Source organism: Strix aluco, chromosome 1 (assembly GCF_031877795.1).
Source record: "Strix aluco isolate bStrAlu1 chromosome 1, bStrAlu1.hap1, whole genome shotgun sequence".
In the NCBI taxonomy this organism is placed as follows: Eukaryota; Metazoa; Chordata; class Aves; order Strigiformes; family Strigidae; genus Strix; species Strix aluco.
The window spans coordinates 72,070,104-72,097,468 of record NC_133931.1 but is presented as its reverse complement, the minus strand read 5'-3'; the positions used below and the strand labels follow the sequence as shown (position 1 = coordinate 72,097,468).

The following is a 27,365-nucleotide window of genomic DNA, read 5'->3' as shown; positions in this document are numbered from 1 at the left end:
CACAGGATGGCAAACATAAAGGTCAATTGCGGAAGGAAATCACAGTGTCAAGTGACTAGACAATAAACTGGCAGATGAAGTTTAATGACATTAGGGCCCTGTTGGTGCATATGGGAAGGAACAATCCCAACTTTATTTAGCAAAATGACAGGCTCTGAAATGTTACTTTTGGGGAACTAGATCTTAGATGCCACTATGAAACTACCAGCTCCATGACTAGCAGAACCCAATGAGGCAAATAAAAGATTAGAAGTGTCACAAAAGTGATATCTTGAATGCTTGGATGTGACATTTTTTCACCTCTGTCAGTAATCAGTGGTTGGTATGACGCACTCCAGAAATTGCCCTAACATATTAAACAGAGTGTGCATATGACACTAAGGGCTAAACAGTTCAAAATAAATCTGTTCTGTAAATTCTCTTATCAGGTCATTAGCTACATGACATTTTACTTTCAAGTGTTTTTATACCTCAAACTGAAACAACAAGTTGACACAATACCAGTAAAACTTACTTATATTACAATACCTTTTCACGAAATTATAAGAGAAGTTCTATTGTAATGAGACCACATTGCAGAAACTGAAACCACAGCTATATAACTTGTCAAATAGTTCACATTCAGACTGGGACACAGCTGTGGGCAGAACTGAACTCTGCCACTCCAGCTTCAGCTATCATTCACACAAATCCTCCCATTCCCATTACAAAGCAAACATGCTTTCACACAATACTTACTTTGCTGGATTTCTAGAACCCAGGGTCCAATAATGTGACAATATCTTTTTTTCATGAGGTAGTGACTTCTTTGCCTGAAAAAACGTGTGATGCTCTACACAAGATTTCCATAGATTTTTGCACGCTCTGTAATTTAACATGTTGAAGGCAACAATATGCTCTCTGGATTCATTCTGTAACAATAGGAAATACCATGTTTCAATATATACAAGCAGATCAAACTTGGTAAACAAGCTCATAAAACAACAATAAAATTACTTTTAGCCTAAATAGGAAAAATGCATTTAGGAAATTAAAAAAAGCTTATAGTAGATTGTAAGCTGGAGATGGCTAAAATCACAGAATCACAGAATCAACTAGGTTGGAAAGGACCTTGAAGATCATCTAGTCCAACCATTAACCTAACACTGCCAGTTCCCATCTACACCATATCCCTCAGCGCTGTGTCGACTCTACTCTTAAACACCTCCAGGGATGGGGACTCCACCACCTCCCTGGGCAATCCATTCCACTGCCTAATAACCCATTCTGTAAAGAAATGCTTCCTAATACCTAGTCTAAACCTTCCCTGGCACAACTTGAGGCCATTCCCTCTTGTCCTATCGCTTGTTACTTGGTTAAAGAGACTCATCCCCAGCTCTCTGCAACCTCCTTTCAGGTAGCTGTAGAGGGCGATGAGGTCTCCCCTCAGCCTCCTCTTCTCCAGACTAAACAACCCCAGTTCCCTCAGCCGCTCCTCGTACGACATGTGCTCCAGACCCTTCACCAGCTTCGTTGCCCTTCTCTGGACATGCTCAAGTCATTCAATGTCCTTTTTGTAGTGAGGGGCTCAAAACTGAACACAGTAATCGAGGTGTGGCCTCACCAGTGCCCAGTACAGGGGTAAGATCACTTCCCTGTCCCTGCTGGCCACGCTATTTCTGACACAAGCCAGGATGCCATTGGCCTTCTTGGCCACCTGGGCACACTGCTGGCTCCTGTTCAGCCGGCTGTCAATCAACACCCCCAGGTCCCTCTCTGACTGGCAGCTCTCCAGCCACTCCTCCCCAAGCCTGTAGCGCTGCTGGGGGTTGTTGTGACCCAAGTGCAGCACCCGGCATTTGGCCTTATTGAAACTCCTACAGTTGGCCTTAGCCCATCGCTCCAGCCTGTCCAGATCTCTCTGCAGAGCCTCCCTACCCTCGAGCAGATCAACACTCCCACCCAACTTGGTGTCATCTGCAAACTTACTGAGGGAGCACTCGATCCCCTTGTCTAGATCATCAATAAAGATGTTAAACAGGAGTGGCCCCAAAACCGAGCCCTGGGGGACACCACTTGTGACCGGCCTCCAACTGGATTTAACTCCATTCACCACAACTCTTTGGGCCCGGCCATCCAGCCAGTTTTTTACCCAGCAAAGCGTGCGATCATCTAAGCCTCGAGCAGCCAGTTTCGCCAGTAGAATGCTGTGGGAAACGGTGTCAAAGGCCTTACTAAAGTCAAGGTAAACTACATCCACAGCCTTTCCCTCATCCAATAAGCAGGTCACTCTGTCGTAGAAGGAGATCAGGTTTGTCAAGCATGACCTGCCTTTCATAAACCCATGCTGACTGGGCCTGATCCCCTGGTTGTCCTGCATGTGTTGTAAGATGGTACTCTGGATGAGCTGCTCCAATAAAATAGCCCAGTGACTATATGAAATTCTTAACTGCAAAATGGACACTTTAGCAGTTTAAGCAATACTAATCCTTACAGTGTTATCAAGTATTTAAGCTTAGAGTGGTAAAGATTTTGTATATACAACTGTAATATTAAACAGCTAAATATAGTTTCAGGTTTCCCGTCAGATCCTGACCTCTTATGACAAACAAAACTCTTTAAAACATTCCATTAAGGGTGCCATGTAGAAAGGAAAAAAATACCCTCAATCTTTGAATTCAAAGTCTTCAATTCAATAATATTCTTTCAAGAGCCATACTACGCAAAAAGCATCTGCTTGACAGTCTTTTAGAATATACTAAAGACATTAACAGTGATCCATCTTGGGGGAAAGAAAGTAGCTGTGATGGGACTGGAGCTGCTGCTACTGCTGTTCAAATCCAATCCTACTTTCTGAATGATAACATGAGGTCACAATGAGGAGATCTAAAGGAAGCAGAATCCAAACCTTCTGTGTCTTGGTGTAAATTCTTACTTGTAACTTCAGTGCCAAAGTGCCAGTGAAACACAGGTGCAATACAATTGTGTCACCCATGTTTATGCCCTCCTCAACTGTAGCACTTGTTGAGCTATTTCAGATCCCAAGAGTTTTGCACAAGATACAGCTTTGGTTAGTTAATATAGTTATTGATGCAAAGAAAGTGGAATGAAAAGCAAAGAGGGAAAAGGAAGATAACATGAGACCTGAGTTAGTTCCTATCACAGTTCAGCACTTCAGTGAAAAAAAGCAAGTTTTCGATTTCATCACTCATCTTTTTCAGCTGCTCTGAATTATGACTGAATTTTGACATCTCAGCATATAATTATGCAGGCAACCATCTCAGTAAAGCTCTCTTTCTAGCTCATACTTTGGAGAAAGTCAGGATTTGGGTTGCAAAGCCTTTGTTTTAATTAAAAGACTCGAAGATCTAATAAAGGTCTTTCTCATACAGTCCAGCAAAAAATAGAGATCCCACCTGGATAACACCTTGATTTCTAGTTGCCATTGTCCTTTTGTTTGTTGACAGCCACAATCCTGCTGGGAAGTAACTACAGACGATTTTGGCTGGTATACTCAATATATTCTTGTATTCTTTTTATTTCCAGGCAACATTTTACAAATGCCACATTCTGCAAATCACTTTATGACTAGTTCAGAGAATCTATGACTGAAGTAATTATTTTAGAAAACCAATGAGAATTTCAAGAGAAAGATAAAAAGGATTTGCCTCGATTTTACATAGGTACTGCAAAACATTTAATTGACTGCAATCTTTCAGGCATGTTTTTCCTATATCTAGTAAATTTTTTTTTTTTTTTAAATTTTTATAAGAAGTAGGGTTTGTTATTTGAGCTTCATGCATACTGGAACCAATTAATCTTTGTCAGTTCAACATAGTTGCTTCTAACTAGCTTATATAAACTGTGCAAGCATATTGAAATTTTAACTCAGAATTTCTTGCAGTGTAAAAAGCATACATCAGTTAAAGATTTAATGACAAATGACATTTCTGACATACTCTCTGTTGGTTGAATACCACTTAAAGTGTTTTAGTACTCCAGAAGACAAATAAGAGAAAGTGTATAGATATTTTTGCTGGCCTGGAGCACTGGCCTTTCAGTTGCCACAAAAATTAAATTTATCCAAACACCTCAATTATACTGAAAAGCCGTAGCATAAAGATAAGGAATTAAGTGCACTTAATAGTCTGGTTTTAAAATTAGGTTTGAAAATAGTAATGAATCTTGCTGCCTACATCATAAGTGTGTTCTTCCTAACTGTTATCACAGAACTTTCTTAGCAGCTCCTAGGTGGGCTATAAGTTTAAATATGAACTTAAACTAGGATCAATACTTTCAGAAGTTTCAGAAAAACTTTGTCAATTTTTAAATTGACAAAATCTTTTGTTAACATAACCATCTGACTCACTAACAGGCCACCTTGCAAGTCATGTTATCAAATCTATGCACCGTTTTAAAGGTGAAGAGAGGTCTAGAGGGATCAAAGGATCTAATATGCCCATCATACTTGTCAACTCAAGTTCCAGAAAGAAAGGTACCTTAATAGTTACCAGGAAATGAGGATTAGAGAAATTTGTGGCCATTAAGGTAAAGGGAATAATTCTCAGTATCTAAAGTGAATGTCTTGCTATTTCAGCATCAGGGGAGAACTTTGCATCAGATGTATGCCTATTCCATTCACAGAGAATTTGAAAATACCTACAGCATAGCAAGTAAAAATATATTTTAATATGCAGAAAGTGAAGTTGGTTTTAAGCATTAGATAAGCACACTGGAAATAAAATTTCATTTCTGAAAGCTTTAAAAAGTTGCCTGTAAACCAGCATAGTTCCTATTCCTACCTTTAATCTTGCACCCTTCATTAAGTCTAGATATCATGAGCTTTTATAGCATCAGACATTCACTGATTCATCAGTCTTGCTCCCTAGTCCTTATGTAGCTCTTCAATAGAAACAGAAATACTGCATACTTCTATCAAGTAGCTGATCAACAGACTGAAGTGGTGGGAGGGTAAAAGAGGAGGTGTGTATCAGGGAGAGAGTAAGACAAGGTGAGTCTTCAGAACAGGGACATAAGGAAAGAAAAAAGGAATAAGAGAAATAAGAAGAATAAATCAATGAAACATGGCACATCTCAGATGACTGCAAATTCATAGCCTTTGAGAACCTTCTGTAGATTTTTGTAAGGAAATCTATATATGACATACAAAACTCTGAAATGTTATAGCATTGTTGCCATCTTTGATAAAACCTTGCCTATGAATATGTAGTATCTGCTCTGCTTTCCCCACATTCTTCCATCTTCCTTAACTTTCAGCCTCATTTACCTATTTTCTCCTGTACTTCCAAGTAAAAATTTCATCAATCCAAAGACTTACACCACCTCAGTCATCTGCCTTCACAAACCCCTCAAGCGACTCTCTAGTCTGGAGAAAACCCCTAGCAGTCCAGGTGCTGCCTCACTCACATTGCACTGCAACAGCAAGCTTTTCCAAGCAATACCACTGAAGCACTGCAGGCTTGCTGCCCTGTATTTCAAGCAAAGGGGGCTAACTGACAAGGATGGATATATCTAGAGATTTAATAAGCACACCTGGTCTGCTTTTTCATATCTACTGAGAAAGCATAAAAAGGTCATGTGGCTGGCCTTATTTTTCCTACAGTTCTGTGGCTCTTTAGAGCATCATCAGCGTGCATTACTGTAATCTCAATGGGTTATGACATAAAGAACTATGATCACTTAAGAGAAGATTAGTTAAAAGAATCAACGGCCTTGAAGTGTCAGGGTTTATCAAATGCTTAATTGAACAAACTTTAAGAATGCTGTCCTCTTCAAAGGTCACACAGGTCTCCAGAAAGGGAAATTAAATTTTTGGCAGCAGTTTTTATGCAACGAACACACATATTTTACATGATCTTTATGTCCAGAGACTGTTACATATTGACACTTAATTCTTCCATATTAAAAAATCCCCTGTAAGTACACTCATTTTACTATTCACCGCTACTAATGACTCAGAGTTCTGCACCTATGTTTATCCTCACAGACACATTTGAAAATTGCTGTCCATAAGCTTGCTCATATTTGTATACTTGAAGATATTTAGATTTAAAATGACTGCTTATCAGTGAACTTTTAATCCTCAGATCTAGAAGAAGGTAATACTTGCAAGTGTAATATGATTACACTGAATGTAATACAAATACAGTCACACTCACAAACTAGTAGAATGGTTTGCGAACCACTCATTTCTTCATATAGTGAATTATATATGAACAGACTGAGACAAGTTTGCATATAACCAATATATTTAGAAACTTACAGCTTAGAAAAAAAATGAAGACACCTCTAGGGTGAGTTAGGACACACTCTCTTAAAAGAGAAAACAGTACTGTTTGTGCATGCTATGTGTGTAAGCATTAGTGCAGTAACACTATCTCTAGAAGTAACTTTGTTTACACGAGACCTGAGAAGTAAGAATGTGTACATACATGCACACTCACTCCTCAAATTTGGAAGATACCGACCAAACTGGGGAAGAAAGAAAAAAAAAAAGAAATGAAACCATTCTCCTTTTTGGTAAAAAAAGCCTCACTAGCATACCCTCTAATCAATGTGGGTCAAGAGGTGGTCTTGTAACATATCTCCTATCAGTTTAAGAGCTCATTTACTACCAGAAAGAGCCTTCATAAAGTTCAGGTATAAGTTAACACTTACCTTTTACTATCTATTTGAGTTCTGTCCTAAACTGAATTAAAATATTTATATATCTGCTGGTTACCAATTTCTGTGTTTTTTCTGTCATATTAAATATTCTTTTCTCTTTGTAAAAAGATATCTTAATTTATCTGTTCATATTGTGGCAGCACAAAACTGTAATCAAGATGGTTTTTTCCCTATTAAATAGACTAATATTACAACTGTTCTGTAAAAAGCACACAGCATTATGAAGACAACTCTTAACAGTAGAAAAAAATTTACATCAGTTTTATCAACTATCTTCACATATTTTGCCACCTTCTAAAGCCCTCCATGTTACACGCAGCAGGAGGTGCACTATCCCCCTTTCCAACCTCATGTCTTTCCGCTGCAGAGCTCTCCTTTTCTCAGGAACCTTCCTTTCTTGCAGAACTCTGAGCCCCATAAGAAGGGACCTCACAAAGTCCTCCCAGATGGGATAAGCAGCTGTTCAGTAGATTCACTGCATTGAGGAACTCTGCAGGGCAGAGAAAGGATGAAGATCTGTATTTCCCCAAGTCTCCAAGGTAGAAGAAACTTGCAGGGGAAAGATACAGTTCAACAGACTGAATGTGGAAGGATTCAATGTTGGAAAGGAAACAAAAATGGAAAACAGAGCGAGGATAAGAGGACCAGAATAGCAAGGACAAGTTAACAAAACAGAATTTCAATGGCAAGTTAGGACAACAGAGCCTTTTGATCAACATTTTGTTGTCTTAACATTTAAGGCAAAACAGTTGAACATGATCACTTGAGCAAAATAAAGTTAAATGACTACTTACATGTTTTTGCCGTTGTTGTATAAAAAACTTTTTCCTTTTAAAGGAAATTTTTAATATGTTCACCCTAAAAGAAAGAAGCAGACCATGAAATACTAAACAAAGTTTAGAGGGATAATACAAGGAAAAATAATACTGTGTACAGTGAGCCCAAAAGATTATAGTTGTTAAATATTCAGTGAATAATATGCAACCACCTCCTGTGTTAAGTGGCAAATAGATGTCAAGAAACTCAAAGGCAAAATTTTAGCTAAGAAGGAAAGGCCTTTTTAAAATTGAGATTCTTCCTCATTTACTCTTTAAATAGTTCACACAGCAATTCTCTCCCACCAAATCTATTCTTGCAGCAAAGACTTGATGACATCCTTTCCTAAGCTGCACAAATGTTAAATGTGTCAAGTTTGTATAACTTAAGAATCATATGACAACTGTGACTAAAGGAACAAAATTTAAGACCCTAATGACATGACAGGTTTGGTCATACAACATCTGAAATTTACCAGAGACATCACAGAATTGGCTTCATAGTGAAAAACATCATGTACTTGTACTAATAACTAAACAAACACTGTAGTTAAAATCATAACTGTAGAAGGATGAAAACTGTAGAAATGAATGTTAATATATTTCTCACTTCAATTATTAATATTTCTACATAATTTGTGGTAATCCTATACCAAACTGAACACCTCTTTTTCTACATATACATAGTATGAATAGAGATTTTCTAAGGTAAGGATTACAATTGGAATTAGTGCTCAAGCAATTTTCATTTTAAGTATATGCTCATCAGTTTTCCTAAATTAAACAAACTTCTAGGTACCCACGCACCTTCCTACAGCAAAACAAGATTTGTTTAAAATGTCTAAATTTTCTCTTCAATACTTCTACTTCAGTAACTGGAAACCTATACATTTTGGAAAAAGAAATCTGTGATCTGTGATCAGCTGGAATCATATGGATGCCTTGGGAAAGCTATTTAAGGTCTGATCAAGTCATATCTGCCTAAAAAAAAAACCCAACATGAAAGGGCTTTGAAATGTTGCTGCTAAAAGTCTCAGAATATTCTCATCAACTCATATTGTTTCACAGAACCTTAGATCTCATCAGCTATGAACGATATTGAAGGTCACCTCAGTTCTTCCCACAGTTTTTACATTGATCTCAGCAAGTTGGACAATGGCATATCATTCATTCCCCACTGCCCATGAGAGAGACACACTTCAGTTATAGAGCAACGTCCTTCATTAATACAGGAGAGTATATTGGGCAGTTACAAAGAAGAAAGATAATGTAATGAAAAATCCCCTCTCCTGCACAAAAGGAATTGAAAACTGAACACGTGCCCATTTCTGAAAATGCTTTTCTCCATCAATTACAGAGCTACAAAGAAACAGGAATTTCATTAACAATATTCTTTGGCGACCAGGCAAATTGTTGTGCAAGTTAATAGAAAGTCAAAATCAAATCATATCCACCTCTCCTGTTAGGCCAACTCTTGAAATACTTATGCCATTTGACTTGCTACCTCAAATAGCAATGATCTGTATTGCTCATCTAAAAGTTCTAGATTCTGAACTTCCTGGTAAGCCATATAAACTTTCAGTTGTATTTGCTGAGATGCAACTCATGTATATATAAATCCTTTCTTAATCCTAGTGTTACTCTGCCTGAACTAGTAGCACTCAAGTTTTGTGCTTCTGGTTCTTTCTTACCATATTTCTTGACTTAAACTTCAACCAGTAAGTTTTTTGAGTCATTCTCAACTTATACAGTCATTGTCATGGTCTGTTCTTACTCTAACATAGAGCCAGCAGAAATACAGGACACAGAAAATTAACCTTGCAGACTAAGCAAAAAACCCTCCATCCAACAACAAAAAGGTAGCCAACATCCCAAAATACCAAAACTCTCTCAATCCCTCACCCCTGATCCTTTTTTTTTTTTAAAAAAAAAAAAAGATTCACTGCATGACCAAATAATCACTTCCAGTCAAACCAGGGCTTTAAGTCTCTTTATTTTGACTCTCCTTTAAAGTAAAGCATCCTTCTCAATTCCATTCATTCTTCTTAAAGTACAACTAAACCTATTTAATTCAGTGACAAAGAACAGTTGCTAATCTGACAGTTTCATTTAACATTAACTAAAAATCATTTGCAATGTTACGCCTACAAGTTGAGTGAATGTTCGCATATAGCAGAATCCACAAAAAAAAAAAAGAATTAAGGTATCAAAGGATTTAGATTTAATAAGTGCTTGAAGATGCCACATCCAAAACATGATCTGAATAGGATGTAGTTACTCCTATTATAACTGGTGACTCAGCTGCCCTTATCACATCTGTATAGTGATTATGCAACATTTACAAATCATTAAATTTCATGGTTTACCTGTAAAATGGTCAATACTTGTAGCATATTAATACATCTTTTGGGTCCCATCTTTTTATCATTCACAAGGGTCAAAATAGATTTGTCACTTAGCAGCAACAGAATTATTTATTTCTGATCAAATTGGCAGTTCTGTCATAGCACTTCATACTAACACCTGGTATTTTTGACTTGAAGCAAAAATGTTTTTTAGTTGTAAGTCTTATACTTTGCCATTGGAAGATTCAGCAGGAAAGGTTCTATCAAATTTGCTATGTAAGACTGGCGAGCTGGGTTTTTTTAATTTTAACTAGCAATGTAGAATGTATTCCTGTAGCAGCTTCTGTGAAGTTCTCAAAGCAAGGAAACTGCATACACTCAATAGCATATAATACATTGCCTTAACTGCTGCTGATGTTGACAGTGTTTGTATGTTTTTGCCATTAAGATAATATTTTACTTGCACAACAAATTTGGAAATTATCACAAAACAGTTGAGCACCCCCCAAGAATAACTTTCCAGAGCATATAAAATACTGCGTTAAACCCAGAGCTATTTTTTAAACCTGTCTTGACTTGCATTGCCTCTGACTTATCAGTCAGCTCCTTACGTAGGTTGCTTTGATTGAAAATCCTTCTTTTGCCAAGGCAGTACTCTCTCACTGCCTCTGTTCCTGAAAACTTTTGGTCCCCTTTGACTACTACCATATGGCATAGTTGTACTGTTGTCATCCACTAATGCTGCAGAGTATTTTACTCAAAAGTTTTGGAAAAAGTGCTTTGATGGTGTTTGCTGCCACCTTGAGTTCTACCACGGTTATGGTGGAGCTTGCTCAGCCCATAGGAAAAACTACTTACTACAAATGGTGTTACATAAGAAGCCTAAATACCATTTCAGTTATCTGAATGGCGTTTTTTTTCTTTGCGTTCTCAGGCATGTACTGTTCTGTAAGGCATCTCCTTACCTGCACATCTTCAGCCCAAGCAAGATACATTAAAACTCCAGGCATTACAGAAATATATCCTGCTTTAAGGCCTAAAAAGAAATTAAAAGTGTATACTACAAATACAGCACAAGTTAGTCTGCTCTGGTGACTTTCCTTGTTTGCTTGTTTTGGGGGACACAGGGAATGGACACCATTCCTGCATGAAGAATTATGACTAACTCATTCAAAAGGCCAGAAATATCAAAAAGTTGTCCCCTATGCAGTGAGTGTTTGCTCCTTTCAAGTTGAGAAGGTATTTTTAGAGAGAGAGTAGGAAAGCTTGGAACAATTGCATTAGCAGTCAGCTGAAAATATTGCTTCCTAAGCCTCATGTTTTAGACTAGAAATTATTTGAACAAAAATCTGTGGGTTTTTTTCCCCCCTCAATTTCTTTTTGTAAATGAGAACAGCTTTTTGTGAATGATGTTTTAGCATCTGTGTTTTATTCCTCTGTGCTCTCCAGGAGTAAAAGGAGTACAGAAGTTGTGGATTCTGTCTTGTGTGCTGTAAAGCTCTCTTTCCCTTTCCTTAGCAAATCATATAGTTCTGGATTTTAAAATGCCATCGGTATGGTTTCCAGGAATAACTATTATCCAGTCATACCTCAGGTCAGTAAGTTGGCAGAACAAGACTTGCAGAAGACATAAAATGTGCCTCCAGCTGGCAGTTTTTAAAACCTGCAGCTATTTAAAGTCACTGAGAGATTGACACATGAAAGGGCAGAGCTCAGGGCACAAAGATGAAAGATAAAAGTCTTTTATGCTTTAGTATGCATTGGAAGTGGAAAAATACAAGATGTCACTGTGTTGTATGACAGCATTATTGACATACATTTAGGACGGTTACAGTACACCCAAGTGAGTTGAAATACAACTCACTACAAAGAAAAAAAAGAAAAATCCAGTGCAGTACATTTTCCACTAAAATTTAAATTGAAACAGATTTTATTGCTTTCCCATAGGAAATACCTGTTAGGTTGGGTTCATGATGAAAGGATGGAATGACTCAAGTATTTAAGGAATATTGCAGGAATATTAAAGGGCAAAAAGCAAGTACAACTCATTAGAACGCACTTTTCTGTCATGAGTAAGAACACTATACCGCCTTAGTGAAAATGCTCTCCAGAAAAACTATTACAAATTATACAAGGAAATTATACATAACATGATAAAGGTATACTTTATGAAGTATACAAAACCAATTCATACTTATTTAAAAAAAAATAAAGACTGGGAGAAATTCTTTCTGATCCAATTCAATACCCTTAAGGAAATGACCAGCCTCCATATAATTTCTAATTTATGTTATCATTTTTAGTATGATATAACTAATAAGGCCCATAAGTACTATAAATAATTACAGCTTAACTAATTTCCAATGTCATTCACGTTAGACTTCTTACGCACATTGCTTCTTCTTAGAGATTATTTTCTACAGCACTATCATGCATTCTAATGTTTTCAGTATCACAGAGGCTCCAAGACTTGTTAACATTATATAGTCTTGTCTGATGACATTTAAAAATTTGTCTAAATTATATTATCCTAGTTCCAGTAAATCTGAAACTCCAAATAACTCATTTTGCATTTCTTTTCTGAGAAGCAAATATCTTCTTGCTAAATGGATAAAATGATCAGACCATTAGCTGTTGAGCTTTACTAGTAATAATGATTTTTTTTAAAAAGACATATTATTGGGTATAACAGCAGCAAGTCTCAGGGTCCACAGGGTCCTCCTAATCATGTACTCACACCTGTATGTGAATTAACTTGATCAAGACTTCACAGTGCAAGGAGTTCAGAAGTCTTACAGAATTAAAAGCCTAGGCAACAGGTTTCATTTTTATCTCAACACAAGGAAATACCACGATACCCCAAATAAAGAACCAATGTATGTATTGTAGGCTTCTTTGGAATAAATACTAAAGCAAATGGAAATAAGATTGAAATGACCAGACATATTTCTTTACTAGTAAAGGAATTTACCAGGGATAGAAGCTTGTGCAGATGAGTTTTCTATATACAGCAATTCCACCGGATGCAATCCCAATCATGAGATCTAGATTATGGAGATCCTGCAAAAGAATAATACTGTAAGAACACAGATGCAGTTTATGCCATTCCCGTTTATTTACTTATAAATTAATATTCAAGTTTTCTATATTTAAATTGCTACTCCTGAGGCAAAAATTCAATCATATATTTGGATTTCTCTCTCATGCATCTCTTTCCTTTGATGTTATCTACTAGGTATTACAAACTTTCACTCATTAAAACAAGTTGTAATGTTGATCTTACTACACTAGATATTCTTTAGGTCAGTATCAGACTAAATTTTGAAGTTCAGCCTTATTAATTTGACCATGGGAAAGAAGTTGAAGTACTTCAAGATCAGCCAGGTAAATGTCACAGAATTTTGTGAACTGAACACAAATATCCCAATTCTAAGCTGTTAAAAAGACAAAGGAAATAATTCCTTAATTTTTTCCATAAAGGTCTTGCCAACGAAGACTGGGCAGGAGGTGACAACAGTTCTGCATATGAGAGTATGCTAGAGAAGTATATGTGCGCACATGAATATTTGATACAGTAAACTGAATCCACTGTTAACTAAAATGAAAACTGTGCATTAGCTTAACATGCTCAACTGGAAAAATGAATCCATAAGTTTACAATCCTTTATAGGTATTGAGATACTCAAGAGAAAACACATGCTTCCATATAAGCAAACACTTAAGTGAAAAGAAAAAAAAAAGGCAGAGGGGAGGATGCTGAATGGTCAATTTCAGTCTAAACCCAAACTGATGTTACAAAAGTTACAAATCCTGGCTTCCTATTTCTCTAAGATCAACACGTACTAATATGTTATCACACAAGTTTCTGAACAGAGGTGAACACATACATGTTCAAAATCTACATGTAAGTGTAGAACCCATTGGTTAAAACATCAGGTTTGACTCAAAAGTAGTTTCAGACTATTTTGTAAAGAATGGCCAAAGTTGATGGATTCTCTTAAAGCCTTCAGTAGCTTAGCTGCTCCTCTAGATGGTACTCTGTGCTCACTTAATAAACGGTTTTCTTGTATGTCCAATCACAATTTCTTTATTAGTAAGGTACAGAAGAACAGAACAGGTTAGCATGTGCCCTAACAATACTGTGGAAAGTCTACAATAAGTCCTTTAAACATAGTTGAATAGAAGCATGATACAGGCATATGAATGAATGAAGCTAAACCTAAGTTGCAACATGATTTACAAATTTCCAGTGAAATACCACAGCAGTTCACAGAGAATGAGCATAACTTATTTAATACACAATGCATTAACTCTGAATACTGACAAGATGAGAGGAATAGCAGTCTTATCTCAGGATAAAAGAAAATCATTAGGTAGGTAGCAGTCCAAATATACTCAAGGTGGCACAGAATCAGCTGAAAGTATTAATAATCCTCAGCAACATGCTGCCCCATTTTGCCAAGAACTGCTGCCAGAGGAGTTGGCTGAATCTTCATCAGAAGAAGCTCCCAAACCGCCAGTTTATGCCAGCATAATACAGGAAACCAGAACTGACACCCCTTTAATACTCAGGGAAAAAATGGAGGTATTTCAGGAGATGAATTGCATGGAATTTAGCTGCTCTTGTCATGATACAGCCAACCTAAAGCAGGGCAGAAACCTGTATTATTAGTACTCGGAGATTACTCCGGGTTCCTGCTTTTAAAAAATCAATATACTGTGAAGCAAAAAATAGCTGGAAAAAAAAAACCACAAAAGAAAGCTGAAAACCTACATGATTTAGCAGAAATAAAGGATTAGCTAAACACTTGATAGGGATTAATTAGGCTAAACTACCCTATTTTCTCCAGGAGCTTTTTCAGAACAAAGTTCATTCCCCACCTCCCTCTGCCCCAGTCCAAAACACTGATCTCCCATGCTATTTGTTATAAAGAATTATCTTGTGTTAAACCTAAGAAATACAAACCCAAGATTTTGGGCTGTCATAAAGAAAGAGGGTCTTCCAAAAGAAAGATGATGCAGATGTGCAGTTATTTCCCTTTCAATACATCTGTGCTGTTCAATTGCACAATTAAGAAATAACATGCATATATTTTTGGTTTTACCTGTTTCTTTATAGATATAATCATTAAAAAAAGGTATAAAGATAAAAGTTATCAATCCAGGCATCTACCTAGATAAATACTAATTCACATTTGATTTCATTTACAATTACTATCTGGATTTTTGTAGATACGGAAATAACATTGATTCTACGAATTTCCTATCTTTGTCTCTCTGAGTAAAAATGAAAGATGAGTTAACATCAGACTAATTATTGAGCAGATGAGATAGTGGTCCAGAGTCAAAAGGAGATTAGAAATTCAAGAAATCTCAATACTGTGAATTCAATATTGAATTCACTCTCCCGAGTTTCTTAACACTATTTCATTTTTGACTATCACAATTTTAGCAGTTCAGATTTATCCTTAGAGAAAAGCAGAAGTCTTTGCAGATGAAAAATGAGCTCAGATTAATTCACTAATGGAAGTTTCATGTTTAGCAAGTTGCTAAAAAGAAAGCTCACACTCGACTTCTGAAAAATATTTAACTTTGTATCATAAAACAGTAAAATTAAGGGAACTAGATATTCATCTGTTCTTCAAGAAACATTATCCAAAAGTATCCCACTCTCAATCACCAATACAGAAGCATTAGCTTCTTTTAGCCATTAGCATAAAAACAAGGTGTTACCTGGTTCCTCTACCATTCACAACCTAGAACAACTAAGACTATTTTAGCAGCAAAGAGCTGAATCGTAAGGATCCAGAGAGTTACAGCCTTTTGAAAAGCCACAGTTTAACTAGTCCCTGCTAGATCTGTTTGAAGCACTAGGATCTGACAAAACTGGAGGGGAGATTTAAGAGCAGTACTAGGTGGTGGGAGGATATCAGGAGGCATGACAAACTTCTCTGTCAAGTGTGGGGTATAACATGGTAGCCTCTGTGAAGCAGCAGCATATTTGGGGGGAGGGATATAACCTTCACTACAAAACTTCAGAAATAGACTGTTTCAAACTTCAGAAAAGTGTCATTTATAGCCAGCATGGGCTACCAGATGAGACCAAATGTTGAGGCGTATTCTTCTGCAGGACTGCTTCAGTATAGGCAATGCACTCAGCAAATAGAAGACTATCTACCATAAGACAATGCCAAGAATGTCCACTCTGATACAACCCAGTGCTGTTACTTTTCTTATGGGCCTTAGGGAGCATAATCAATGATAACGTGTTGGCTGAAAGGTTTGCCTCATGGCATTCAGTCCAAACAACGACTTATAACCGATGTTTTGGAAGTGCAAAACTCCAGAGACAACCAATCACATCTCCACTAATAATGCCCCTTCTCAGCTTCTGGTGATTTGCATCTAGAGGATTTCCTGGATCAGAAGCTTTTTGTATGTTTAATGGATTCCAGTGAATCACTCTTCCACTGAACTGCCTAACTGCTCTTGATACCTATTTCACCTTGGTCATCCATTACAATAGCAGTAATCCCCACAGTTCAGTTGCAGTCATATGGAAAGAGTTCCTTTTGCTTAAATCTGTCTCTTTCTACGGAGACTGAAGATCCTTAAAATCTTTTACTACCAAAGCAAAAAAAAAAAAAGTTCGTTATTTACATTCTACATGCTGTTCACCTTCCATAGAAGGCTTTTCCCTAAAACATTCATGACTGTTACCCTTCTCTGTACTTTTCTTATTCCATTACCCACTTTGAGATAAGGAAGGCGGAGGAAGAACAAAACTCAACATTCAAATTATATCAAAATGCAGATATAAAGTGTGGCATTACAGTTTCTATTTTGCTTTCTATTTCCTTCCTAGCAGCTTCTAATTGTCTAGATGTTCAGTTCAAGTGCTAGAAAAAAACAGATCACTTCAAATATTTTCAGCCCTCAAAAAACTGAATTGTGGTAAAAATATTAATTTGGACTGAAACAGTAGCAACATGTTCTGCATCATGTTCTGCATCTTAGCTTGGAATAGAGAAGGCTTTGATTCAAATCTGGACTTTGATTCAGATCATAGTTTGGTGTCAGGCAGAGTAGGGGCTCATGACTAATAATTCTGACCACCTGTGAACGCCGGGTCATTAAATACGAAACAATGCAATGGGGGGGGGGGGGGACGGGACACACCCCACACTGTTTAAGCAGATGTCTCCAGAAGGTGTTCCTACTCAGATACAGCAGCACAGTACACAGCAATTAAATTTCATTTAGTTGAAAATGTCTGAACCCACTATAAACTATCCTCACTACTTTGCACTGGTGACCGCTACTGCCATCCTCCATGTAGTTCAGTGGCCTACAACTCAGGAAGGATGGTAGAAATTGAAGAACTTCCAGAAACAGCATCCCACGAATATTAAGAGAATAGCCTCATAGTGAAAGTCTTGGAACTTAAGTTGGCCTATCAAAATACTAGGCTATAACAGAAGTTAAAAGGCATAGACCAATCAAGTTAAGTGCATATAGGGAATGCTCAAGTGTGACAATAAAGGCTTCTTCAATACAGGAGAAAGATGACAGATGACCCAATGACAAACAATAAACCTAGATAAAGTCATATTTAATAAGATGCCCATTTACTGTTTAAAGGTAATCACCTTAGTAAAAATTGGGAAGGTTTTTACATTGTCAGAAGACAAAAGAAGTAAGAAATTTGTTCACATATGCTAGATTACTTACCCACAACCAATGCAGGTGAACTAAGATATATGATCACCTTGAACAGTTGTCACATAACAATTGCCTCTCCTGATACTCATATCAGATGGTATGACCATAGGCAGTTCATATTTTGATCACTTCAATTATTTCCTTTCCTTTGTACTTTTCCTCATCCTTAAAAAAGGCCTCTACTGTTTGAGCACTGTATTTCATGAATATGAAAGTAATTGCAGTGGCTTTATGCAGGAGTACTTCTGGAAATCTTAGAAATCTAATGCAACACGCATTTATGGTAGCATAAAGAAAAGACAGAAGAAAACATCATCCCAAAAGAAGAAAATTGCCTTTTCTATCCCTTCCATCATTACAGAAATCGATGACTTTTTCATTAAAATTCTCAGTGTCAGGATTATTAACAAATCTCAGAAAAATGTTAGGAAAACAGTTGTCATCTTCATTTAGGAAATCAATCATCTGCACTACATTTCATTAAGTTTTTATACTACAAGCTTTATGCCAAAAATGATTTGCTATTACATGAAAGCACAAATGGTAACTTGCACACTAGGATGCAATAAAAGTATTTTGGGGATTCATCTCAGACAGGTAACGTAATCAAACAATTAAATCCCAGTAGTCACTGAAATACTGGGACATGTTTCTTATCAGTGCACACCCTGTATCTGAAAGACTTTAAATACATTTTTAGTGGTTGTCTTCCACGCAGTTATATACTGTTTTGATTTAGCCTGGAGTCAGGGAACACAGCAATAAAAAAAATAAAAATCTGTATTTTTAACACTGTGTTAGAAATTCAAAGAAAGTAAATGCTTAAAACAGCTGCCAACTACATCACAGCGCTAAAGAGCATTCATTTTCATTCATGCTAAAGCATACATAAACTTTAGTAAAATTATTAAGTAAAATATATTGCAGTATTGAAACAATTTATCTTAAAAATATATTGTTACTCTTTTGAGATCTAGCTTATTTGGTTGAAATTCCAGCACCTATGTTATACAGAAATTATTGAAAAATTACCAAACTCTTAAAATAAAATAAAATTTAAAAAAACAACACATGATAAAGTCAATACTTAAATGCTACTGTTTTTACTGCTATTAAGTTCACATTAAAAAGGCACATATTTTTTTTTTCTAAGTGAAAAATCACAATGTAAACATACTCTACCACTGTGCAATTCCACTCCATAGAATTCAAGTGTTCGTGCTATATTTATGTAGCAGGACTCTGCTTCAGATTGCTTGAGGCCACTAAAGAGGAAAAAAAAAAAAATGTGGACCATAGTCAAAAATAAAAGACATGATATTTATTCCAAATGCAGAAAACCAGAAGAATCCCACAGCCCCAAGTCTGACAAATCAACCTCATTAACTAGTGCCATGAGCTCAACACTGGTGAAGGCCCTCCTAAATTCCTCTCAAAAACAGAGCAAATTATACACAATGTTATTACCTTAGCCATTCTGGACCGGTTCTTTTTAGAAAAATCATTTGTATCTGTTTTGTTTAAAGGAACGAGGAAACAAATCCACCAGAAAAGCTTCCTTTATAACAAGAAGCTGTATCTGTAAATATTCTATATTGCATAGTCTCTCAGAAGGAATCAATTTAAAAGAAAGATTAGAAGCAGTAATGTGCTAAAAAAATAAGGGGGAGAAAACAGATTAAATAAGTTAGTGATGAAACTCACCAAGGAAAAGCCATCTGAGTTTATCTACAATCTGTAAATCCTAAAATACTTTTCTCTCATGATGCTAGATGTGAAATGTGCTGCCATACTTAGATGGATTCTATCTTCTGGTCTTCTAGAAAGCTTCTATGATTCTGAGACTTTTTTTTTCCCCAGAGACAAAAACTTAAAATCCCCACACCTCAAATAAACAGATTATGTATCTTCATGGAAGAGTGACATGGAATCCACTAGGAGTTTTAAAAACCAAAGAATCCAATAGTAATCCCTACCTAGGTGGTTCTCCCATGCAGTCTAGTATTTATTGATCTGAGAGGAATGCAACGTGGTCTAAACAAGATTCCTTTAGGCATGACAATGAAAGTAGCCCCTTCCAATAAATTGCAGGACCAGTCAAGAACCAATCAGACCAGAGGCAGCTCTAATCTGGAATCTGCTTTAGGCTACTGACATTGTGCTGTGCCCACAGTGATGCTGGTCTCACAACACAGATCAGTGATTCAGGCACTACGGTGTGTTTGAGTAACTGTAAAAAGAGAAGCTGAGGGATGCGTGTTAATATCTACACATATATAAGTAGAAAAGACATCTGATGTCATCCTATCATATCTGCAACTAAATGCAGGTAAAAACAACTCTTTGCTAGGTGAGCTTCCAAAACGACATGCATAAAACTACACTAACCAAATGCAAATACAACCTATAAAAAGCTGACATACACTGTGTTATGCTAAGAACTCCAGATACAAAGACATTCCACAGAAGTCAGTAATTACAATTTTTAAAAGGGGCTTTACCTCACAAGGTGGACATCTATTACTTCCAATTAATATCCATCATTTTAAATTCCAGGCCATCAAAATACTATGCCATGAAACAGCCATCTAGGAAATATTACATATATATTTCCTATATATACAATATACTCCATGAAACTGAAAGTTACCTTGAACTGGAAAGCCACTGCCAGTGTGGCTTGAGGATGTCACAATATTGGAAAAAAAGAGCAAAGACAAAAAAAGAGCTGTTTGTCACAATCCTGAGAAACTGCTTACTCAGATCTACACCTACAGTGACTACTGTCACCTTGATTTTGAAAAACATTAGTAGACCTTATCTCTTTCACTGTGTCAGAAAGGTAGAGAAAAAAACCACAAAATGGCCATTTTATTCTACAACAGGATGCTGAATATGTTTGCAAGAGCACGTGATTTTCACTTTTAAATTTTGATCAAGAACTTTGCTCAGAAAGATGGGGAATGTCTGTTGCATACCAAACAAGATACACCTGCAAATTTTATTTCTCAATTTGCATACACCATCTACACCAGACCAATCAAGCCTTCTGTCTCAAAGGGCCAACAAGAAAAAAAAAAGTATCTCAGCACAGACTTAGTTTCTTTTCTTGTTGATGTTACACCTCTACTCAATTAGAGATGAAATGAAACCCTGAGGTCTCTAAGCAGGTGGTAGTTAGTCGGCAAGTTAAACAGGCAAGAGGAAACCAGTCTTGGTGTCTCTTTCCAATTTTTATAGCTGTTGACACCCAAGGGCTAACAAACATAATCTGGAATATAAGCATTGTATGAAGTTTCAAATGCATCCTTCTCCTCAAACTGATGTCTGGATCTAGCAAGCACTACGAAACCGTTACCAATTTAGATAATATCTACATCCTAAGACCTCAGGCTGCTTATGTACTAAGCAAAAAACAGTAAGAAAACCTTGTTAGAACAAACTACACACAGAAAAATCCCCCTATGGATTTAGGGATGAACACAGAAAATTTCTGAAGTTATACCTGTTCAATATGACAACAGTTGCTTTCTCAACAGCTACTTACTCTCCAATAAATAGTGTCCAATATGAACATGTACATAGAATTACTTCTATGTACTACATAGAAGACAGTAGTTCTGTACTACAACATACAAGACATGGCTTCTCAAGTCTGTATCATGTTTCAGCAATTTCAGCCATTTAATTTTCCTTTTGTGAAAGCTTCCCAAAGGATAGACACTAAAGAACGAAAAAGGACAAATGTTTATAGGGCTGTCTTTGCAATCCTGTAATCTGAGAATGCCAATTTAAAAGGGATAATAATTCACAGATATCCCGTATGGTCTACAGCAAATACTATTTACTCCAGATCAGCAGAAATCTCATTCCAAAACAACGCTGTTCTCCTCAAACTCAAAGAAGATAAATGTTCCCTTTCTGTCTTTCCTTCTCAGAAGGCCTGCTGAACACCAGAATCATTCTTGTCAAATATGTTACTGGCACTGATCTAGTCAAAACCATGTCTCAGACGTAAGTATTCGCTATGAATGCCAAAGAAGGATGCAAGAAATACTGCCAGGATATTCAGTAATTTATCTGCCTCTCACTGCACTCCAAAACAAATAGGCCTGAAGAGCTAAGTTTCAAAAAAGGTGTTAATAAACAAACATTTTTCCCAGTCCAGTCTACTCAATTATTTTTACTCAGAACTTCAACTACCACTACTTAAGAGAATTCAAATACAGCAGTTAAACTTCTCAGTCATCAAGGCTTCACTCTACCAAAAACACTCAATGAAAGCATCAGTTTCACTGAAAGGACCCAGAAAAGAAAGGAGTCTTCCCAACAGACTCCACCACACCTTTGGCTGGACCAATGGTAACTTCTAGTCTTTCCTCTGCAGGACACAACCAGGCTTATTTCTCTGGATGCAATCATCCTAAATACATGAGCTCAACCCAACCGCCTCAAGACTCTTCAGAATGTTCCCTCAGTGGTCTCCAAGATTATTGCTACCTAAAAACAAGCAGATTTATTTATGCCTGTCTACAAGTCTCCCTCTAAAAACTTCTGAACCTATGGGAAACTGCAAATTAATTTGGAAAGGGTAGAGGCCTCAGCGGCTGTGTTCCTGAACATGAACTGCTAGGAAAGCAGTCCAGGTTAGTACTTAACAGAGGGAATGGTTGCAGTTAGAGTTCAGTGGTTATCTATCTTTTTCCCCATAAATGACAAAGCAACGTGCATGTTCTGGACTGCTAGGCAGCACACATGAAGTTCAGAACTACGCAGTACACCCACTAGCAGTAAAGAAACAAGAGGGAGAGGCGAGAGTCCTGAAAGATTACAAAGAAGTCGAGGAATATCAGGAGAGATGAAAATGGAGATGTTTCACAGTTTAAATCAAAGAAACTAGGAAAGGGGAGAACCAGATTGGCTGCAATAAAGATACAGACAGAGAGAGGTCCATAGATATTCGGATTTCATCTGCTCAGATGCTCACAGACAATTTCTTAGGTTGGCATATTTGCATTCAGCTTGCAAGCACCTGATCAACACCACTAATTCTAAAGCTGCAGTCTTACAAGAGAAAATCGACAGGGTCAGAAGGAGTAATTAGCAGCAGACTGACTAGAATAATCTGTTGTAGCCTTTATATTACACTCAGGAGAGTGGAGAGAAAGCACAATGTTAATTGAAGTGTTTAATTTTTTTTTTTTTCCTCAGACAAAAAATATATAGGATTTGAAAAAAGGTCAAATGTCCTTGATCCAAAAAACCCCTCAAACATCTAGTACAGCATTCTAGATGATTGCCATTAATAACGTATAATGCTAACTGATCTACTGGTTGTTATAGCTAGAAATTTATTTAAACATTTTAACACATTGGCATCATACTCTGAATATGATTAATCTAGCACCTACATGATAAAACCAAATATTTCACTTAATAGAAGCTATACGAATTAAAACTGTTTGTTGTACTGAAGCTATCAAGAACTTGAGTCTTCCTTTTGGCATCTTTTTTCTTTTTAAAAACTCAAGAGGTGAGAGAGAACTAAAAGATAATGTTACCTGTGTTGCTCATGTAGCGATTCTACTTTGGTAAGAAAATCTTTGTTCTGCTCTGGTATAAAGTTGTAATTTGACAGATATCCTGAAGGATGTACTGAAGCATTATAGTCTCCAAGTTGTGCTGTTAGGAAACAAGAAACATATACACAAAGTTTTCATAGTTAATTCATTATTATCTGGAAGGAATTCCTTCTCCTCATTAAAACATGTACACATACGGGGAAATGCAGGAATTACTAAATTACTTCCCAACAGACAAGCAGTGTTGAACACAGGGAATTGTATGACATCAGTGAAGAAAGATATTTTTTTACAAAGTACGCTTACCATTACTATAATCTCAGGCACTGAATGACTCAGTACTTTATTTAGTTATTTATATAGCCCCTCTTCTGCATCACAGGCTGTAACACCACCAGACAGGCATTACATGCCACGTCGGCATAGACGTGCAGTACTGTAACATTAGAGGAAACCAAATTGCTTCAGTAAGAGACAGCAAATAAAATCAATTTGATACACATTTACGTGACTATAACATATTAGCAGTCTTCAACAAGATTTGTCACTTAGAAAGCATCTACTATTCACACTGTCAGGTAAAAATTGTTCAAACCACCAACTGTGGCTCTGTTCTAACAATTCAATTGTTAATCTTGCCTCAGCTGAACATGAGTTACTTAACAAAGCATGAGAAATAACTGCTGATTTACACATAACATTACCAAGCTGCTATCAAAAGTAAATATATGCTTATAGTCAAATAAACTAAAAAATAAAATAAATTCCCTAAAACTTTGTCCCTTCAAAAAGGATACTAATTAGTAGATATTTTAAAATAGTTACTACACAAAAGCTAATTCTTCTCCACAGTTGGTGGTATATCTGAAAACAAATGAAAATATAAATGACCATGAATTTACAGCCTCAGTCTATGCAAGTTTTCTTTAAAAGTTAGGTCAACATAAGTTTATATCCTGGAACACATGCACAAAAACCTTTTACGTGTTATAAAGATGCAAGGTTTGGGGCAGCAGGGAGGTTGCTTCAAATAAAGTACTTGCCTATTTGCCACAAATTTACCTAATTTCAATTAAGCAAGTAATTCACACCCCATATTTAATGAAATCTGTGTTTTCATTAAATAGTTGAAGAGATTAAATCCAAAAAATGATGGTATGTTTAAGTAAATCATTAGAACCTGTACTAATCTACTTTTTCCCTAAAGAGCATGAAATAGTTATTACAAAGCATTAAAGCTTCCCAGAAGTTATTTGTATGAGTTGTAAATTAACACAAAAGAAAGTACTTGTATAGACTGCAAACAATTCAGCACAGAAAGCCCCTCAACTAACTCAAAGTTAAGGAGCATAATTTTAGGAACAATACTATTACCATTATTTTCCAGAAAATGCAAAGTATAAAAGAGTGATTTAAATGATTCAGGTTGAGAGGGTGAGGGGAAGTCGTGGAGTTCAGAAATAACTTACAGCTACAATAACTAGGTTATCTGTAATGCAGGGGATAACTAATATTCAAAAATATTCACTTACGTATTCAAAAAGCATGATTTCTATGGCCTAGAAAACAGAACCACTGTGATACAAAACAATTCCCAGACAAATGAGGTCAAAAGCTCATACAGTTGCATACCTAATTGTCAGCATCAAGGAAAATATTTAAATAAAACCAGTGTGGAATGATAAACAGTAAGTAATTTATTCTGAAGGCAGACATTCCTGCAATGTTTAGCCCTTTCTTTTTAAAGGTAGCCTGAATTTTAAATTAGTTAGCCAAATGGCTGGCAAAAGACGAAATATTTACCATTAGAACCAAAACACATTTGAACACTCCTGTCAAATAATATATTTCTGAAGAAAACAAAACAAAAAAATGAGACAGAAGATCCAGAAGTATTACAAGAAACTGAAATAATTTTTAAGAACATCTATATTAACAAAAGTCCAACTCTCTGCCAAGACTAAGGATAAGACAATAACAATAAAAACAAAAAATAAAACAAAGTAGGTATGTTAATAACAGCGTAAAAATAAAACATACAGTTTCAAAGATGACCGTAGTTGATTGAAGACTTTTTCCTTTATTAGCCATTAACACAACCCATCCATTCTGTGAAACATAGGGGTTTTTTTAGAATTTGTTGCAGCTAGCTTGAATTACATTCTTGTCAATGGGAAGAGACTAGATTGCCAGAAATAAGACAATACGATTGTCCGCTTCAATTTTATTTGCATTAGGTAAAAGTATTTTTACTGTAGTTTTACCTTCTCTAAAAGAGGGCAACTGGTGTTCCTTCATGCATTATGAGGTAGAGTCTTCTTGCTCATCTTCCAAATATGGAGGTTGCTCTGGTCTTTTTTCCTCTTCCTCCTAGCTACCTGAGGTCATGTCAACAAGGGGAGTAGTTTAGAGTACTACTTGCTTTGCCAACTCCCCAGCCAACTGTCATGGTTGAAGAGAAACTATAAATGCTGATTAGCAGACATCATGGAAGACTAATGATCTTTTGCAGGATTTAATTATCCAAGTAGGAAAAAAAATGTTAGGGTATATCAAGACCTCAGTTGGAAGGAAAACCCATGAGGTTTCTACCTCTTTACTGGATTTCTCCAGAAGAGAGCAAAAGCACAGGAAATATTAAAGACCTATTTCTAATCTGAGTTTCTCCTGACATAGCTTCTGCTCTGATCACATGATCCAGCAGATACAACTCAGTGAGGATAAAGTTACAGTAAAAAAAAAAGCATATTTTCACCTTTCTCCATTCTAGCCAACTGCTGCTCTTTAATTCATTATAGCTTGGAAAGAATATGGAATAAAATGAAAGAAAATGAAACCAAGAGGAGAAATTAAAAAGAGTTATTTGACTAATAGATTCTTACATTTTAGAATTCTATATCTAATATGAAAGGGTTTAAAGAGGGGAACATGATGGACCATTCAACTAGAAGGCCATATTCAATAAAAAGAGGACATTTATTTTCTAACTCTTCATAAAGAACAGTGCAATAGCCAAGTAGTCACAGAATAATTTTCCATGTATGAAGTCCCATGTTGACCCTACCAAAACAGTAGTTGTGCAAGCTCTCAATACAGCAGGAATTTAGAAATGCTTGAAAAACAAATAAAAATCCTGAGATCATATATGTTTACACAGGATATAAACTGCCTATGCCTTACTGAAGCCTAAACAAGCCATCTTCAGACTTTGTAAAAAGCATTTGTTCAGTTAGAACAATGTGATGCCTATATTTTCTCATCTCTTTCTCCTGGCAGCAGAAAGACTTTTGTGCAGGAAGGCATCAAAGGACAGAGCTAATTAAAATGAAAAAAAATTTACACATTTTCATATGATTCAGATACAGAGGAAGGGAAGACCAGGAACAAGTGTATTTGTGTGGCGCTGATAGATTTCAGTAGGAGTTCTATGGGTACACATGCATCTTCCCTAGAAAGAGAAGCTCGAGTACCAGACATATAGCTGCATTAAGGAGGAAAAACTAAAAAAAAAAAAAAAAAAAGAAAAAAAGAGAAAAAAATAGCTTTGTAGAGAGAACAGCTGACACATATGGAAGCAAAAAAAGCCATTGATGCCAACAACTCTTACAGTAATTATTAAGGCTTCATTTATTCAGTAGTTTCTTCCAAGAAACCATTGGTCAGTTGGCTTATATATTAGGTTAAGGCAGCACTGATCTCATTTCTGTCTTCCACTACTCCAAAGGAAGGCTGCAATAAAGACAGACCCAGACTGTTCTTTGAGTTGCAAAGCAGAAGGATGACAGACAGCAGAAATTTCAGAATTAGAAATTCAAAACTGAACTAGAAAGGCCCTGAGCAACCCGATCTGACTTTGAAGAAGCCCCTTCCAACATAAATTTACCTGTGGTTCTTACTCACATGAAGTTATTTTTGACATCCAAGCTTTCTGCTACATGACCAAGATAATTATTTTGAATGCTAACAGTACCAAAATACCACCATTTCAATCTGGCCCAATTTCCACAGGCAGCCTCAGAAAACATAATAGTAGAAAAGATAAGACTTTAACTTTGTATAACTTAAAGGGTGACTGACTTCTACTTCCCATCTATGTGATATCCTTCAACGTACAGAAGACAAGTTGGTCTCCAATTCTACAGAGTTCCCTTGTAAATGATTAAAAAAAAAGTGGCATCCAAAGTTATAGCACCAGAACCTATTTCTGTATATGGACATTCCAAGTAACTACAGAT

The 27,365-nt window shown here is 36.4% G+C and overlaps 1 protein-coding gene across 5 annotated transcripts in view; it reads right to left on the bottom strand.

Moving 5' to 3' along the window:
• Positions 1-27,365, bottom strand: part of PTPN3 (protein tyrosine phosphatase non-receptor type 3) — a 137,241-nt gene that overhangs the window by 57,602 nt on the left and 52,274 nt on the right. For 4 of the 5 annotated variants that reach the window (XM_074824858.1, XM_074824877.1, XM_074824886.1 and 1 more), the window contains 5 exons: positions 23,110-23,230; positions 18,726-18,813; positions 12,798-12,886; positions 7,461-7,524; positions 739-911 (listed from right to left, as the gene is read on the bottom strand). In XM_074824858.1, coding sequence (XP_074680959.1) covers positions 739-911; positions 7,461-7,524; positions 12,798-12,886; positions 18,726-18,813; positions 23,110-23,230 — 535 coding nt within the window. Of the gene's footprint in view, positions 1-738; positions 912-7,460; positions 7,525-12,797; positions 12,887-18,725; positions 18,814-23,109; positions 23,231-25,394; positions 25,509-27,365 lie in introns of all 5 variants that reach the window. The other variant, XM_074824895.1, reaches the window with a different exon arrangement.